Source organism: Lepidochelys olivacea, assembly GCF_965140295.1.
Source record: "Lepidochelys olivacea isolate rLepOli2 genome assembly, chromosome: 3".
In the NCBI taxonomy this organism is placed as follows: domain Eukaryota; kingdom Metazoa; phylum Chordata; order Testudines; family Cheloniidae; genus Lepidochelys; species Lepidochelys olivacea.
The window spans coordinates 29,362,289-29,381,636 of record NC_140413.1 but is presented as its reverse complement, the minus strand read 5'-3'; the positions used below and the strand labels follow the sequence as shown (position 1 = coordinate 29,381,636).

Sequence of the window (19,348 nt, the reverse complement as noted above, 5' to 3'; positions counted from 1 at the left end):
ACACTGTTCACATTACTCTTTGTTTAAATATTGTTTTTAAATGGTTCTCCAGGATGGTTCTGTCTGATCTGTGATTTCCAACCTTTTCTTCACGAGCACCATGGAGCTGCTGTTTGGGCAGGAAAACTCTGAATAGCCATATCATAGCCAAAGTCAGGTTATAGGTTAATTTTAGGTAATCTTCACTGAATTGCACTGGCAGTATGCCTCATCCTGGTTCAGTTTCTGTGCCCACTCAGTCCTTGACCACTTTGCCTCTCTAAGTGGATGGGCACTTGCTTATTAGAAAATGGACTGATCTCACCTTCTCATTTCACAAAGAAAACCATCAGATGTCAGTGAATTACATAACCCATGTGAGACCTGGCAGGATTTGGGGATTTGCAAAAAATAAATACATTATATTGATTTGCTCTTCTTGAAATTGTGCCTTCTGCTGTGGATTATGCTGGAAAGATAAGTAATTGAAAGTAGAACAAATGGCCATATATTGCCCTCATGTGGGGAAAATATAAAGGACAAAAGGCTATCTAGCTCTATGATGACTCTTCAAGTGAATAATTTTATTCCAGATCTGAAGGCATGCTAGTTCTGCACATATATTGTTTATTTTTGTATAGTATCTTTTACAAAGAAAATATAACCTTTCTTAATCTATAAGACTCAAACTCAGGTTTTGAAGTGTACATGGGAATAACCATTCTGTTGTCAAGATAGCCTTGACAGTGCGAATAGATGTACTGGTACCTTTGCATATTAAGGTAGGGCGAGATTAAGAGCTCAGTCCTGCAAGGTTCTGAGCAAAACCTAGAAAACTCTTAACACCCACTGGTCAGAAATACCAATTGGTAACAGTGCAAATTCACCATTCTGGAAAATTGCAGAAATGCCCAGGAAAACACAAGAAATCAAAGACCAGGAACTTCAGCAGAAATGTGGCTCAGCATGGTAATTGGTAGTACAAACCAAGGTGCAGGAGCCAGCTGTTGAGTCTCTTCAGCTGCCAACCTTGAATATCAGAGAAATAAAGCTGATAGCCAGTGTGGGGTGGCAAAAATAATGATGGTGGGTAATGTTTTCAACAGCTCCTAAGTACCATTATGTTTCAATGGGATTTAGATTCCTAACTCCCCGAATGTACTTTGGTAAATTTTATCCAATGTCTCCTAATTGCTAAATCTGCTCATTTTGAGTCTCGTATCTGGACATACAAGGAATAAAACTTATATGTTCTTGGCTTGCAGGGTAAGAACATATTAGTCAGTGCTATACTAGTACCATTTTCCCAGAACTCACAGTGCTGTAAAATAGATGAACTATGCTACAATAAAAACAAGGAGGACTTGTGGCACCTTAGAGACTTACAAATTTATTTGGACGTAAGCTTTCATAGGCTAAAACCCACTTCATCGGATGCAGTGAATCACAGGTCCCTGCTCTGGAGAGTTGAAATTATTAAGGTGTAACATAGCACAGTAAAATAAAGGTCATATACAGACTAGTGAGTCTGTGTGCATGTCTGATGCAATCTAGTAGAATAATTATAGGGCTGGTCTATGAAAAATCATATTGGACTGTAATACGTGTGATTTAACAAGTTAAAATATTTCTCCATTTGCATATTAATAATTTTCTCATGTATTAATATTACCCAGGCACTTTAACAAATTCAGGGCCTCCTAAAAAGCGCCACAAAGGATGGTCTCCAGAGTCGCCATCATCTACTGAAACTTGGAACTTGCAGCCCAACCTGCAGACTCCAAATAGAAATAAAAATGGTAAATTGGCTGAATTGTTTTGTCTGAAAGATAATGAGTGAGGGGTGAGATTTCACAAGGTATTTAGGATCCTAAAGATCCACCGAGGTGCCTCAGATGATTTTCAAAAGTGCCTCAGCATCTAACTGCTCTTGAAATCAGTCTTGTAATCTACTAGCTTTCCTTAAAATAGTCTTTTTACCTCCTGTTGTGTGGAGTATGATTGCTGTCAAAAATGGGACACTGAAAAAAATGATACATTTTGGTGAATTTTAATTTCCCTCTCAATACCTAGATAGCAAGAACATTCCCCTGGAATCAGAATATCTGAATATGTTACTATAGTGGAAAAATGCAGATCATACATGTTTGCTGTTGATAAAGCCACGCCTGTCCATATTATTGAATTTGTGCCAGCATGTTGTTTTTCATGCTCATTTTGCAATCTTTAGACACGTGTGATACTCAAGGGCTTGGAAATGTAATTATTACTTCGAGGAAGCTAACATAATAAATATAGGCTTTATTAGGATTTCATGAGTCATTTGTTTTGTAATTGTAAAACGAATGGAACATTGATCTTGAATGCAGATGCTGGTTGGTGTTTAATACTCTTCATCAAGAAAAACAATGTTGTGAATTTATTTGCATCAATATGATTATTACTTGATTGTATTAACATTATGAATTAATTCTTAGATGTGGCAGGCCTATCGTGTTTGACACATTCTACTCTGGTGGGACCAGTCTCTTCTCCAATGGTGGGCTCTGGAGAACCAGTTTCTGTTCCTGATAACTTGCTGAAAATATGTAAAGCAAAACCAGTTATATTTAAAGGTACAAAACCTATCCATGTGTGTAAGAGACATGCAAAGATATGGGCCTGCTTTTAGAATTCAGGGAAGAAACTTTAAACACACTGGACACAGGCTTAAAGGCAATTTAATGTATTTGGAGAGCAAACTTATATAGCATTTTATATGTGCAAACATTAACTAATTAACTTGATAATTATAAGAAATAACCCAAAAACCCAACAAGTCACCCTCCCCCCCAAAACCCCTAAAACAAACGAACAAACAAACAAACAAACAAAAGCAAAGCTCCAAAGAGCTCAAGGTTGTAATCCTGCTGCCATGCAAATCAAATGCTTAATTCCCATTTACTACTATAGGAACAAGATTGGTCAACAATTAAGGAGTGTAAGGCCGTAAATTAGTGCATTGGCCTTTGTAGATTTAAATTTGTGATGGGTCCTCAGTGTTTACATCTCAGTCTAGACTAAAGTAGACCTTATCTACATCACAGTTCTATCAGGTACTTTAGGAACACCTGTAGTCTTTGTCTGGGTTGGGATGGGGGAAGTATTAGAAAGCATTGCAGCTTTGGTGCATTGTGAGGGACAGATATAAAGCTTGCACAGTGTGTTCATGTAAAACGCTGGCTAAGTAGTAGGGTATTATCTTTTTTGTAGAGCAGCCATGATACACCTAGGGCACATCTATACTGGAATAAAAGACTCATAGCATGGTCATGGCTGGCCCAGGTCAGCTGACTTGGGCTTGTGCGGCTTGGGCTGCAGGACTAAAAATTATTGTGTAGATGTTCGGGCTTGGGCTGGAACCCGGGCTCTGGGACCTTACCCCCTTGCAGGGTCCCAGAGTTTGGGCTGCAGCGGGAGCCTGAATGTTTACATTGCAGTTAAACAGTCCCGTAGCTAGAGCCAGCTGACATGGGCCAGCTGCAGGTGTTTAATTGCTGTGTAGACATAGCCATAGAGCTAGGACACACCAGCTGGGATGCAAAATCTAGCACGCACCAGTGTGTCACACACTAACTGTCCATGTAGACCCAGCTGGCACACACTGAAAGTTCCCTAGTGTGCATTGATGCAATACTGTTTGAAATGGGACTACATCAGCACACACTGAGTGTGTGCAAGGGTCTGCACAGTAAGTGCACACTAGTGTGTTGCACACCCGCACTGTGTAGACAAGCCCTAAGTCAATGTGCAATACTCTTCTTCTCTCAGGGGCGGCTCATTCTGAGCATCTGAAATCAGCAGGAGTTCTGTTCTACATATGGAACTTCACTTTGTAACAACTCTGCTTCCGTGAGTAGGGCTAGAACCTAGGACTTTCAGCCTCTAAAATACGGGCGTCTACCACTTGAGCTACCTCCATTAGCTGGTAATCACCTTCATTTCTTATTCTCTATGTGGAACATTCTCAGTCCTTATATTTAAGGTGCTCAGTGGCTTGTGCCCAGCATATCTAGAAGATCGCCTAAAGTTCTGGGATGAAGACCTCTGCTCATCTGGTACAGGGGAACTAGGGTAAAGCTCATCTGTGCAGGTGATAGAGCTTTGTTGGAGGCTGATCTGAGACTGTGGAACGAACTCCCACAGGAACTAAGGACCATCACAAACCTCACCACATTCTGCTCCAAGTGCAAGGTGCACTTTGACTGGCCTTCTCTAACTAAACACAAAACAACATGTACCAAAAAACACGACAACCCCTCCCCCAGCAAAAACCAACCAAAGAGAAAACCCTACCAAAACAAACCACTCCACACACAGTTGTTCCCCTGGGACGAGGATGAGAGAATGAACCACAGCACACGTGACCGATGTTATTTACATTGCTTAGTGTGCTCCTGCAAGGCACTTGGCTTCTGTGGTGATGAGTGCAGTCTAGCAGCAATCTAGAATAGAAATAGTCATTATGGGTACACAACACAGGGAGCCAGGGTGTTACACATGACTTCACCTACTGCTTTTAATCTCTTTTGCTGACTCCCCCGAGCACTGAAATATTATTCAAGCTGTTACCATTTAAAGTGTTAGTAACCTGTTTGATGGCTGCATAGTGAATTATTCAATTAAGTTTATCTGACAAGTGCAAATATTGTTTATATTACAGGTCATGGGAACTTCCCTTATCTTTGTGGGAACCTTAATGACATTATAATCAGCCCTCTTTTGTACACCTGCTACAGAAATTCACAGTCCATATCTAGGGCTTATGAACAATATGGTGCCTCTACAATACAGCCTATTTCAGAGGAAATGCAGCTTTTACTAACCGTCTATTACCTTGTTCAACTAGGTGAGTTTTTTTTCACCTGTGTAGAATCTTGGACTAGAATTATTACATTTTGCCATTGGTGAGTAAAGACTAAAATTTCTTAGATGAGGTGCTTTTTAGATTAACTAAAGGAGCTCCTGCTGTAGTGAAAGAGCTGATTGCTGGGTCTTAAAAAATATAGGGCCAAATACTGAGGCGTGCTGAAATGAACCAGACCTCTGCTCTGTGTAGGAACCAAGGATGGAACAAAAGTGGCTATATGGCAGATTTGCTCATGCTGACTGTTAGGGCTGCTGGGGCCTGACTTTAAACTACGCTGAGGGTTGCTTTAACCTACACTGAGCATAACGTCTCTCCAACACTAGCCATGCCCTCCCTTCCCCACCAAGCCATGCTTTGATACACCCCGTACACTGGTGGGACTCTGGAAGAGTGAAGTGTAGAGTCGGCAGAGAGTGCTCTTAGTCAATTAGGGATTCCCCAGTGCTGAGAGAATGTTCTGCTCCCAGTTAGGGAAGCTTTACACGGTGATACAAAGGGCCTGCATTGTGGGACCAGAATCTGGTCCTAAATCTTTCATATGGGCAAAGGGCCTGATTCTGCTATAAACCATGTGTAACACCTGTGAAGACAGTGGAGTTGTGTGTGTAAAACCAGAGCAAAATCAGTTCTCAAAGGATTTTAATTTGCTATATTTTTCAGAGGGGAGGGGCTTTATTTTTAGGTCGACATCATTTGCAAGTGATTTATAATGGGCCTATAATGTTGATGTTTCTTTAGCTCCAGATCAGGTCCCTTTGATTGAGGATTTGGAACAGATATTCATGCGCTCGTGGCGGGAGTCGCACCTCTCTGAAATCCGTCAGTATCAACAGGCCATTCCACAGGGTTTCCCTCCGGTTCCCAGCCAGATTGCACCAATGACATCGGCCCAGCTTCCCTGGCTAGCTGGGCTGGCAGCCAGCTCTTGCAATGACAGCGTCCATATCATCGAGTGCAGTTACTCTCTGGCAGAGGGACTTTCAGAAATGTTTAAGCTGCTCATTGAAGGGAAGCTAGTGAAGACGAACTATGTGGTGATCATATGTGCTTGCAGAAACAGAGCATTAGATTCCTGCATTGCGGTAACAGGTGAGATCCCTAGCAAAAAATCTTGAGACAAACCTGGAAAACTCCATCATTTTCTGTTCTGAAAAGTTAGTTGGGTTAACTTGCTTGCATGCCCTTGCACACCCTTGCTTGTGTATGGGTGCCCTTACCCATGCTACTTGCTAACATGCGTTGCCTGTTGGTGGATGCAAAGGAGGGTTTTGTGCATGCACACCAGTGCATATGCAAATTTTGAGGTTGGGTCGAAGCCACATAGAAAATGTAGTTATGCAGTCCAGCTTCTGTGTTTGACTGGAATATCTCCACTAAAGAGAGGTTTGAGCATGTTCTCAGTTTCACAAGGATGTTCTTTCTTTGTGTTCTCCCAAAGACAGCTAAGTTCTATATAGGCTATGCTGATAATATTGGCAAGAATTCTTGGCACTCTACAGCTTTACTCAGAATAATGGGTTTGAATGTCTATGCAATAACTAAGATCTAAGGGTTCATTTTGAAAGCAGTATGGCTCGGATGAATGACCAGTCCAAGACTGTTTTCGTACAGTCTTTTCCATATATTGCTTTGGAAACATACTTCCCGAGACAAAAGACAAATAGAGGGGGAGCATAAGACTGTTTGTTTGGGGAGGTGGGAGAGAAAGATGCTGATTTCTGTTACTTTTGTTTTGGGGGAATATGCCTTTCGATAGGTATTGTTAGGGTTATTTTATAAATTAAGTAGAGAATTTTTATTTTAATTTGAACGGAATTCAAAATTGAAATTCAAATTAAAAAGAGCTTATTTTTTGTCTTTTAGGGAAGTACCAGGCACGAGTACTGTCTGAGAGCATGCTTACCCCAGCAGAGTATCAGAAAGAAGTTAACTATCAACTAGTTACTGGGAAAGTGGAAACATTGGGCTCTTTTTTTAGCACCCTTTGTCCAGGTACATAACATGCCATAAATAGACACAGTTCTAAGAGCCTGATCCTTGTAAGTCAGTGGGAATTGCAGGAGTTCATCACTTTTCAGGAACAGCGTATATAATAAGAATACGTACAAATGAGACAAGGAAGATCTGGGAAAGCACATTTGGTCTCTCCTTAAGAAATTCTCCTGGAATACGTCAGTTTATAAATGCCTATATTTGACTAAAAATACATGAATGTATAGTTGTGTTCTATTTCTGACTGCGCAGGACAGACACATTGATGGGTGAATGTGTTTGATGCATGCACATAATTTCCGTTGATACCAATGAACATGCTCAGATTAAGAGGAGAATTTGAGTACTCCCCTTCCACACCTCAGCATGCACTCAATCCTGAGCCCTCTAAAATGAGAGAGAGAGTAGTACTGAGCCACCAGTAGGGCTGCTGATCATGGCTCCTTTCCACTTGCAATCCAGCAAGGTGAAGTAAACAGAGGGGTGCTGGTGCTGCAGGCCGGGGAGCTGGCAAGAACAGTGTGCCCAGCATACATCATGAGCAGAGCTGAGTGAATGCACTATAAGGTGGGTAGAAAGCTGGCTAGATTGTCGGGCTCAACGGGTAGTGATCAATGGCTCCATGTCTAGTTGGCAGCCGGTATCAAGTGGAGTGCCCCAAGGGTCGGTCCTGGGGCCGGTTTTGTTCAATATCTTCATAAATGATCTGGAGGATGGTGTGGATTGCACTCTCAGCAAATTTGCAGATGATACTAAACTGGGAGGAGTGGTAGATACGCTGGAGGGGAGGGATAGGATACAGAAGGACCTAGACCAATTGGAAGATTGGGCCAAAAGAAATCTGATGAGGTTCAATAAGGATAAGTGCAGGGTCCTGCACTTAGGACGGAAGAACCCAATGCACAGCTACAGACTAGGGACCGAATGGCTAGGCAGCAATTCTGCGGAAAAGGACCTAGGGGTGACAGTGGACGAGAAGCTGGATATGAGTCAGCAGTGTGCCCTTGTTGCCAAGAAGGCCAATGGCATTTTGGGATGTATAAGTAGGGGCATAGCGAGCAGATGGAGGGACGTGATCGTTCCCCTCTATTCGACATTGGTGAGGCCTCATCTGGAGTACTGTGTCCAGTTTTGGGCCCCACACTTCAAGAAGGATGTGGATAAATTGGAGAGAGTCCAGCGAAGGGCAACAAAAATGATTAGGGGACTGGAACACATGAGTTATGAGGAGAGGCTGAGGGAGCTGGGATTGTTTAGCCTGCAGAAGAGAAGAATGAGGGGGGATTTGATAGCTGCTTTCAACTACCTGAAAGGGGGTTCCAAAGAGGATGGCTCTAGACTGTTCTCAATGGTAGCAGATGACAGAACGAGGAGTAATGGTCTCAAGTTTCAGTGGGGGAGGTTTAGATTGGATATTAGGAAAAACTTTTTCACTAAGAGGGTGGTGAAACACTGGAATGCGTTACCTAGGGAGGTGGTAGAATCTCCTTCCTTAGAGGTTTTTAAGGTCAGGCTTGACAAAGCCCTGGCTGGGATGATTTAACTGGGAATTGGTCCTGCTTCGAGCAGGGGGTTGGACTAGATGACCTTCTGGGGTCCCTTCCAACCCTGATATTCTATGATTCTATGAATGAGGGGTTTTGGTTTGGGGGTCTAACCAAAAAAAAAAAAGAAAAAAGGGTTTGAAATGAATTATTTTGGGTTTTGTCACTGAAACAAAAACCAAAAAAATAGCCAAACAAGCAAAACATAATTTTGGATTGAAAAACACTCAAAATGAAAAAAAAAACAACCCAAAATAAAATGGAATGGTTTTGGTTTTTCCTTTTGTTTCATTTTTGGAGGTTTTTCTCCTTTTTCTTTTTAAAAAATAAATATAGCTAAATTTCAAAATGTCATTTTGAAACAAAAAGTCAAATATGTTTTGTTTCGAAATGTGTCAGAATGAACTGTTTTGACTTTTTTAAAAAAAGGGGTTTTTTTTGTTTGTTTTTTTTTTGGTCAAAACTATTTGCCAAATTTGACCTGAATTTGTGAATAGTTTCAGTGCCCAGAAAAATGCATTTTTTAGCAAATTTACTCTTTGCCAAAAAAGTTTCACCTAGTTCTAGTCATAAGCCATCAACTAACCATTTGAGAGTGATTATGTTTTCTTAGAACCATCGGACGCATTTCTATGTCGGTTGCTGCCTCTGCTCCCATTTTCTATTAAGTATGACTCTCACAAGCACTCAGGTGCTTCTTTGCCTTGGGCAGTAAGAGTAACTGAAAATCCTCCGAATAGCAGCCATGCACATCATGTTCACTCACTAGATTGCAGTTAAGAATCTAGAGCCTGATGCTGCTCAGTTCACTCCGGGTGTACTAATGTGTCTCTGCACAAGTGCTGAGCAAACTGAGCACTCAGTGCTAACGCTGTGTCCTGTATATCTTTCAACAAGACCGAACAGGTTGTAAGGAGGATCCTTATGTGGCTGGATATACCATGATATACAGTGGCACTATTCAGTAAAATATGTGTCTGTTTTCTGCATTATGCATTGCTAGAGAAGCCCATATTGCAGGCTTACATGGGCTGCAGAACTTGTTTCGTAAACATCACTTACTGGGATTTAGAAATCAAACTAAGTCTGCAGTGACTGAACTAAAAGTTTCAGAGTAACAGCCGTGTTAGTCTGTATTCGCAAAAAGAAAAGGAGTACTAGTGGCACCTTAGAGACTAACCAATTTATTTGAGCATGAGCTTCCGATGAAGTGAGCTGTAGCTCACGAAAGCTCATGCTCAAATAAATTGGTTAGTCTCTAAGGTGCCACAAGTACTCCTTTTCTTTGAACTAAAAGTAAGGTTTTATAAGCAATTCAGGTTTGCATTATATTTTATTTTATTTAACAAATAAATTACAATGCTATAAAAAGAGACCATATTTTAAGACATAAATCCAAGATGGCAGAGTTAAGATTGAGTGTACAACCTTACTTCTCTTGTGCTCCCTCGTTTCTGAGTATTCCATTTTTTAGTTTACTATGACTCTCTATCCAGTTGGCTACACTGCCTAAATAGGGAGGAAGGATGGACTATGGATAAAGCTCTAGACTGGGACTTTTAAGACCTGGGTTCTATTTCCAGTTGTGCTGCTGGATAACCTTGGACAAGTCACTTCACCACTCCCTGCCTCAGTTTCCCCATCTGTAAAGTGGGTTTAATGATACTGACACCCTTTGTTAAGCACATTCATATCTTCAGATGAAAAACACTGTATAAAAGAGCTAGGGATTGTCTGATTTTTTAAATTTAACATTGTATTAAGTCTTGTGCTTTGCAGGGAATTTTATCTAATTACATTCTTTTATTTTTAAACTTATCCCTTACACTATGGTTGGGACCTGCCTATCCCTTTCCTGTGGGATGATACAGATATATATTTGACCTGGGTTCTATTAACATAGGGCCTGGTTCTCTTGTCTCTTACATCCATTTTCTATTGGTGTAATTCCATTGACTTCAATGAGGTTAGTCCTGATTTACAATGATACAAGTGAGAGGAGAAACTGGCCCATAGTTTCTTTGCCCTGGGTGTTGGTTTGGTTCTGTTATGACTATGGGAACCATTCAGAGAAGAGTTTAATTGTGTACCATGGATACTAATATCCACTGTCCTTTCAATGTGGTAGATGGTGACATTGAGGTTCTGCTGGACAAGTTTTATCAAGAAAACCAAGGCCAGAGGTCTTCATCTCTTTCTACTTCAGTGAATAAGCCAACAGCATTGGATATAACTGGAGCAGCTGTGTGCACAAGTAAGTAATGAAGGTGTCTGAAGATGTAGCAGAGCAGAGTGTCTCTCCTTCAAGACAAACTAAGGCCATGATCCTGCAGTTGGATCTGTGTGGGCAGAGCCGTATCCCTTTGCAGAGTCCCAAACTCAGGTTAATAGAAACTCGTCTTGCTTTGGTCCTCCAGGTTTGCATGGATGGAAGTTCCACTTCCTTCCTGTGGATCTCCTAGTCTCTGGACGTTAAGGTCTGGACCTTAAACTGCAGCAGCTGAGCTTCAGCCCTGAGTAGTTTGAGATTCATAGGATTAAAAGAGGATGGTCCACAATTATGCAAATACCCAATTTCACAAAGGTTTCTTGGATGCCCCTTTAGTTTTCCTGAAAGCAGAGTCCTAACTCAATAAGCAAGCTACTTCAAAGACTGCCAGACTTTAGGGAGAGTTTGTATAAGATTAGACTGCAGTCATTCAGCTGAACAGATTTTTCCCTCTTTCCAGGTTATAATGTTGAGCGGCATCAGATTCGTCCATTCCAGCTAGCGGTGGCTCAGAAATTGCTGTCTCACGTTTGCTCAATTGCTGACTCCAGCACTCAAAATCTTGATTTGGGTTCCTTTGAGAAAGTTGATTTTCTGATTTGTGTTCCTCCATCTGAAGTCACCTATCAGCAGACACTGTTTCACCTCTGGCATTCAGGTGCTCATTATTAGCTAGCTTTATTTTATATATGTACAGGAAATTGTTAGCTGCATTTGGGTTTGGAAGGACTGACCCCTGTTCCATTTCTTTAGGTGTTTTATTAGAACTTGGCTTAGAAAAGGAGCAGCTTACAAAGCAGAGGATGGAACAGTATGTTGTGAAGCTGGATGCCGAGGCACAGACTAAATTTAAAGTCTTTTTGCAAAACTCTATGCAGAATCCACATACACTGTTTGTACTAATCCATGATCATGCACACTGGGATCTTGTGAGGTAAGAACAGCTTCATTCTTAGGCCATTTTTAGAGAGATTATTATTAATTATTGTTATTGTTTGTATTCTTGGATCATTGCTTCATCTATGTCACCCCCCCGTATGCATCCCTCCAGTGGCTTCCCCTTTCTATGCATCAAACATAAATGCTTCCTTTTAAGGCCCTTGGTGATCTAGCTGCACCCTGCCTATCATCTCTTATGCTTTATTGAGTCATCAATGCCAGCCTTCATTGTCCATCAGTTACATTTTCGCACAAGTACCTTCATGCATTCTTTCAGGCTATCCCTTATGTATTGGAGGAGCTCTGTGTAAATATGTGCAAAGGTACCACAATATCCACCTTCACATCTCTCCTTCAAATGCCCCTCTGCTGCAGTGCTGCAGAAACTCCACAGTGGCTGGGCAGTTGGTATGATGTGCTAGCTGCTTATTACTAGAGCAAGTTGGAAACTTTTCTGATGGCATGTTTTTTTCAGTTTAAAAATGCCAATTTTGTCAAAATCAAAATGTTCTGTGGTTTCTGCCAGGTCACCCAACCACATCCCCAGCTCCTGGGAGAACCCGGGCTCCCAGCTCTTCAGCAACATGCCTGGAGGGGGGCCTTGAGAATCAGGGGGCATATTGCATTTGAGAAACACCAGAATGCTCTTACTGCAGGAATGTGTCGGTGTTTCTAAAATAAAAAAGATGGCATTTCACTTCTGGAAGGAATGTCAAGGTTTTGACAGTTTGTCCTGATTCAGGATGAACATTTTTCCAAAACATTGAAATTTTTCACAAAAGTGAAATTCAGTTTCCCTACCAGCTTATTATACCAATCATAATTTATTGGAGGATGGATGAGATCCCAGAGGACTAGAGGAAGGAAGACATAGCACTTACCTTTAAAAGGGGGAACAAAGATGATCCTGGGAATTATAGACCAGTCAGTCTAATGTTGATACCTGGAAAGATACTGGAGCAAATTATTAAACAAGCAATTTGTATGCACCTAAAGGATAATAGGGTCATAAGTAAGAGCCAATATGGATTTGTCAAGAACAAATGCATCACGAAAGGGTCTTCCTGGTGGCATTATATGGTTGTCACATTTGTTCTGTTTTATCGACACCTCCCATGTATTTGTTGACAGGGTTACTGGCTTAGTGGATGGGGGGAAGCTGTAGACTTGATATATCTTAATTTTAGTAAGGCTTTTGACACAATCCCACATGACATTCTTATAGGTAAACTAGGGAAATGGGCCTAGATGAAATTACTGTAAGATTGAAGTGCAAGTTGTTGAAAAACTATATTCAAAGAACAGTTATCAATGATTTGCTGTCAAATTGGGAGGACCTATATAGTGGGGTTCCCCAGAGGTCTGTCCTGAGTCCAGTACTAGTCAATATTTTGATGAATGACTTAGATAATGGAGTGGAGAGTATGCTTATAAAATTTTCAGATGACACCAAGCTGGGAGGGGTTGCAAGCACTTACCAGGACAGGTTTAGAATTCAAAATGATCTTGACAAATTGGAAAATTGGTCTGAAATCATCAGAATGAAATTTAATAAAAGCAAGTACAAACTACTTCACATAAGAAGGAAAAATCAAATTGAAAATAACTGGGTAGGCAGTAGTACCGCTGAAAAGGAACTGGAGGTTTATAGTGAATCACAAATTGAATATGAGTCAACAATGTGAAGCAGTTGCAAAAAGGGCAAATACCACCCTTGGGCATATAACAGGAGTGTCATATATAAGACATAGGAGGTAACTGTCCTGCTGTACTCAGCACTGGTGAGGCCTCAGATGGAGCATCGTGTCCAGTTTTGGGTGCCACACTTGAGAAAGATGTGGACAAAAGATGTGGACAAAAAATAATTAAAAGTTTAGAAAACCTGGATTTTGAGGAAAGGTTAAAAAAACTGGACATGTTTAGCCTTGAGAAAAGGAGACTAGGTGGGACCTGATAGGTTTTCAAGGTCTTTAAACACATTAAGGGCTGTTATAAAGAGGACGGCACCTGACCACAGTCCCCAGAGGACCACATGGCTGTTGGCAATTGCTGTGGTGCCAGCCCCTTCTCAATCTCCTCGTGCAGTACGCTAGGGGCTGAGGGAAGTCTGCGATCACATCCCCTAGCCTGCAGTGTAATCCACCGTGCCAGGGAGTTTCCAGCTGAGGAGATATGAAGTTTGCTTCCCCCTTCCTTTGTGTCACTGGAGTGGTGTGCAAAGAGAGCAGAGTAAGCCCAAAGAATCCAGTCCCAAATTTCTTGTGGGTGGTTCACTGTGCTTTCGTGTCCAGGTTTGAGATGATGACATGCATGAATTTGTCACAAGTGTACATTTATACAAATCACTTTGGAGAGTTTGGCGTTTCTTTTTGCAGTGCTGTTCACAGCCTTTATCCTCAGGCGGAACCATCTGTGGGACTTGTTGATAGATTGTTGAACTGCAGAGAGGTGAAAGAAGCTCCCAACATTTTGACACTCCATGTGACTTCCTTCCCCTATGCTCTGCAGACACAGCATACTCACATCAGCCCGTACAATGAAATCCACTGGCCTTCGTCATATAGCAATGTAAGATGGATGTTTTCAGGATTTTGGGTTCATTCAGTAGCTATTTTACGTTTACATGTTCTGAAAAACACTGGAGACCACGTGTTTTTGTAAGCGAAATGATGAATAATGATGTCTGCGTCACTCCTCTCTCTCCTCTTCCTCATTCAGTCTGTAGATGTGTCTCTCTTATTCTTCCATCTCTTTTGTTCCCCTTCTGCCACTCACCTTCCTTCCATTTCTCCCCTTCCTTTCCCCAGTATCTATCAGTCCCTTTTCAGTCTATCCCCCATGCCTTTTCTCTTCCATACAGTCTGTCCCCTTCCAGTCCTCACCTCACTGTTTCTCCCTCCCAGTCTCCTTACCCTCCACCACAGGTTTTGATGGCTCGTGGAAGGAGCAACCTGAAGAGAAGCACTGGTTCAGGAGCTGCTTAAAGAAGAGCCCTTGATATCCTTCCCCTACTGTCTGGCCCTTTTTCTTTCCTCCTCTCAGGGGAAACCTATTTCTATCTGCTCCCAATGAGAGGTGGTTGGCAGGACAGAACAGGGTAAGCTACCTGAAATGGCATGTGTGGCATTGCTATGCTGCATTGCAGCATGGCACAGCTATGGGAGACAGATGACCCTGAGGCGACCAGATGTCCTAGGAATCCAATGAAATTTGTTGAAGCCTCCAGTTTCAATAAAACCACTCAGGACATCTGGTAACTGTAAATGTATGTGGCGTTGGATCCTTAGCTACTGAGAATGGGGGGGGGGCTGTGCTTTTTGTAGTGATCCACATTTTCTTCCCCACCCCCACTCTTTTTTGGTGAGCTACTCACACCACTAAGGTATGTCACATCTTCATACCTCACTTGCCTATGCCTAAAAGAAATGAAGGTGTTTATTTGCAGACCGGATCTTGAGGAGCATTTTGTTCCATCTCCATGAGCACTAATGTCATCATCCAGGTCTCTGGGCCATGCCTTTCTCTCTGGAGGGCTTCAATACCTTATTGGGTGGAAGAAGTCCTACGGTGTCATTCTGATGTCTAGTCTATTTAGGACAGAACTGATGTAACTGCCAGCTGTATTAAGCATCCATAAACTTTATGTAAATATTTGTTAACAATAATAAGTGGATTATAATATTGGGAGTGTGTGATCCTGAGTGCTCAGAGGAAGCTGCAAAGACCATGACTGCTCCCTCCACTGAAGGCATCTGCCTGCTTCTTACAAAGTGGTACTTACAATCATAGGTTCTAATCTTCATTGTTTTTGAATTCTGAGAAAGCAGGAGGCTCCTAAAAGTTTTTTTTATTAAATCTTCACCTTACCAAGAGATCATTGCATTTCCTCTCATGTATACATCTCACTGCGGTTTTCCATGCTTTTGGTACCTCTATCTTAGGCTTCATTTATATTCTCTACATGGGAATAACCAGAATGCGGTTCGTGTGTGCAAGGTGGACCAGTGAGAGTGCATTATACTAACTATCAGAAAAGTTCCCTAGCTGTTTTTCTGACATTTTTTTCAAGATTTTTTTCTTAAGACTTTTTTTTTTGGCTCATACTTTTACTGATGCTTGGAAAGATGATGTGTCAAGTAGTTCAGAACTGTGCAGTCTTTCTACTGTGCGCAAGATAAAAATACATATAAATCTACCCAGATCCTCAGCTTGAGTTAATTGTAAGTAAGCTTCACTGAAGTCATTGGAATGACACCAATTTAAACCTTCTGAGAATGACCTATTGTAAGTATGAATGTGTGTGTGCATGTATGTGGATTTTAGTGTGTGTATGTGTACGAGATATAAAGAATGTCTATATGTTGGTGATGGTAGATTGATGAATTATTTATAATTTATATATGTTTTTATCCTTAAATTGCCTGTTGCCTTATTTACTTTAGGGAATAGATCTATACCATGAAAACAAGAAATATTTTGGGTTGTCAGAATTCATTGAATCCACCCTTTCTGGACACAGCCTTCCGTTGCTTCGATATGACAGCTCTTTTGAAGCTATGGTCATGGCTTTAGGAAAAAGGTACAGTACATTCTTTGGTTTCAAGCATTATGAAATATGAGAGGTAGCATGGTCCAGTGGGTGAGATACTGGGCTGCAAGTCAGGAGACCTGGGTTCTTTCTGTTCCTAGCTTTGCCACCGACCCGTTGTGCGTCCTAGGGCAAATCACGTTACCTCTCTTTGCCTCCTTTTCTGCTTCTACCCTTTGTAAGTTGTTGTTATTTAGACTGGAAGCTATTCAGGACAGGGGCACTCTCTTGCTATGTGCACGCCTTCTAGCACAGTGAGACCCGGGTCTTGGTTGGTGCCTATAGGTGCTACAGAAATAATATTACAAGCAAATCTTGTGTTCAAAGTGAAATGTTAGAAATTAACTAACCCCCAGCCAATATTTTTTGACTGCTTCCCTGCTCTTACAGTAACTAACTTCATTAGCTTAATTAGTTTTATGTGTGAACTAACAGACCAAAATGTATGGGAATATCTGAAATATAGTACAACTGCCTTAATGGTCAAAAGTCATGGGTTTAAACGCCTGCGTTGTAACCATCAGGAGTTTGCGTTCTGAGTTGCAGTATAATTTCTGTGCTTAGGCTCAGGTGTTATTCAGTCAATATTGGGAGTGTGATTCCATTCTGAATTTGGCTGGCTATCAAAAAACTGATTTTAACATAAAACATTTGTAAATATTTTAGTCAGACCACAAAGAGCAGGTGAGATTTCACTTTGGCTCATGGGGTTAAATCAATGAAAGACTCAGTTAGGGAGAATGCTGTAGAACATCATCAGAGCTTGAAAAAATGATGCCAGCTAGTTGATTTGCTCCATGTGGAGGGAGTCAGATTAAAAATGTGGTTACTCCAAGTATATAGCAATTGTTATTTAGGTATATTTTTGCTTGCACAAAAGTCCAGTAGGACTCCTTGGAGATGTTGGGGTGTGCAAGGAATAAAAGATTGAGAAAGCAGAACTTTGCAAAATTGTACTAATGACTGGGAGAATCTGTTTGTATTAGGGCTCAATCCAGCTCTTTCTATTGATTTTAGTAGTAGTTGAGTCAGATCTTTCATGAGTAAAGTGAGTAAAAAGCAGGGATAATGCACTATGAGGAGTACTTTGTTCATTTATATGGCAAGTGCATTTTAGTTTTGGTTAATACATAGTACTCTAGCAAATATCCAGTAGTATGTTTTGCAAATGTGATGAAGTCTTAATAATAACATGAGATAATATATACATCTATACTGAGAAGTGGAGAGATTGCACTATTGGTCTTGGAATTACAGGATCTGCAGATTAGCAGTGGGTCAATGAGGTTCTACTGTGTATTGGACATGATTTTTCACCTGGATTAAATTTTGAGTTTTAATAATTTTTACAAGGGTAGCATTCTCACTTTAATTCTAGGATTCTAATGCTTCACAATTTATTTCAGATTTCCCAGATTACACAGTGCAGTGATAAGGACATTTGTCCTTGTACAACATTACTCTGCAGCTATGATGGCAGTAAGTGGTCTGTCTCAGATGAAGAATTACACCTCAGTTGAAACTCTGGAAATCACCCAAAACCTTATAAACTCTTCAAGGCAATGCCCCAGTGGTCATGGCTTCATGGTGGTGTTAAGAATTCCTTGCATTCCATTGGCTGCTGTGGCGTATGAACGACTTTATCACGTAAGGGAAAGACTATCCCTCACAGATAATTTTGAAATCATCTTGGGAAATCCTAATTCTGGAATCACCATAGGGAAGCACTTTGTGGAGCAACTAAAGGTAACTTGCAGAATGACATTGCCTAAAAAGAATCTCTGAGGAGCAGTGCTTTCAGTGATGGGTGGTGATATAAAGGTTTTATTGGTATGAGATTTGGATGTTAGTGATGGAGATGGCTATTTCCCAGCAAAATTAAAATACCCTAAAGAGCCTGACTCCTATCTATCAGACACATCCATCTGTCATTCCTATAGCCAGCTTCTGATGGCTGCACAGGAGGGCCTTTACAAACGTGAATAGAACTCCCAACCACCAACAGCGTCAGCCCCAATCAGCTTCATTGCACTGGACTGGGGCATCAATGAATCAGAGTGGTGGTAAAAGACCAAGTGAAAATGAAAGCTACTTTTGGTTTGGAAAAACCGTTACCAGAGCAGTGAGGTTTCCCCTTGTGAGCAAACCTCAGTGACCAGTTTGGAATTGAATTGCACAGCCTACCACGCATAAAGGCTTTGAATCAGTACACCTACCCACAGGTTTCTGATTGGTCCAGGTTTTCCAAGCATGGTGCCTAATGTTTTCTGGACCTTATGTGATTTTGTGATGAAAATGCTGGAAATAATAGATTAATAGATTTTTAAGGTGAGAAAGGACCAGTATAATCACATAGTCTGACCTCAAGCATAACACAAGTTGAAGTCCACAGACACTACCCCACTGAGTACAAATGCTATCACCACATATTAAAACAAAAATATGTGTATTCTCTAAGTTAGGACTGTTCTTACATTCTGAGTCTGATTCCTGTTGTCTATCTACTTAGCTCAACCAAGCTGAGGAAGAGGGCCTGATTTTGAACTCATTCTGTTATAAATCAGGAATAACTCCATACTGCAAAGCTGATATAAGTGAATTCAGAATCACATGCCATGTTGTCTTAGGTGTCTTGTGCAGCACTGCATATCCTGTTGGTGCTTAATGAATAAATAAGGACCAGATAGTAATACCCTTGCTCCCACTGAGTAGTACCTTACTCATCAAGAAATCTCATCGACTAGGTACTAAACAGTGTGAATAAAGGTATCATCCAGTGGGCATGATTATCAAAGGGAAACTGACAGCTGTGGTTAGAAGACTGGACCAACAAAGGAAAACCTTTAGAGTGAGTAACTCTGCTTTCTGTCTTTGAAGATCAAGCTATACATCTTCACAATGGTTTCTCATGTTTCCTGGTGGAGCATTTGGATCTATATTTAGCCACTTATGGTAACAATTCATTAGAGTTCTGAGATATAGTCATATTATGGGGCTGTTTATTATTGATATAAAACTTCTGAAAGAAGATAAAACCATTTTGCAACTCAGGACCTTTCAATTTCGGGCCTGATCCTGCAATGACTTCTCTTGTGGAATATCTGCAGAATTAGGTCCATACAATAGAC

The 19,348-nt window shown here is 41.1% G+C and overlaps 1 protein-coding gene across 7 annotated transcripts in view; it reads left to right on the top strand.

The window, feature by feature from the left end:
- The window catches only part of GREB1 (growth regulating estrogen receptor binding 1), a 174,073-nt gene that overhangs the window by 118,968 nt on the left and 35,757 nt on the right, over nt 1-19,348 (top strand). For all 7 annotated transcript variants that reach the window (XM_084623304.1, XM_084623301.1, XM_084623300.1 and 4 more), the window contains exons 8-18: nt 1,656-1,778; nt 2,457-2,594; nt 4,682-4,867; nt 5,627-5,977; nt 6,752-6,880; nt 10,553-10,678; nt 11,154-11,351; nt 11,447-11,627; nt 14,008-14,200; nt 16,075-16,211; nt 17,627-17,966. In XM_084623304.1, coding sequence (XP_084479430.1) covers nt 1,656-1,778; nt 2,457-2,594; nt 4,682-4,867; nt 5,627-5,977; nt 6,752-6,880; nt 10,553-10,678; nt 11,154-11,351; nt 11,447-11,627; nt 14,008-14,200; nt 16,075-16,211; nt 17,627-17,966 — 2,102 coding nt within the window. The remainder of the gene's footprint in view (nt 1-1,655; nt 1,779-2,456; nt 2,595-4,681; nt 4,868-5,626; nt 5,978-6,751; nt 6,881-10,552; nt 10,679-11,153; nt 11,352-11,446; nt 11,628-14,007; nt 14,201-16,074; nt 16,212-17,626; nt 17,967-19,348) is intronic.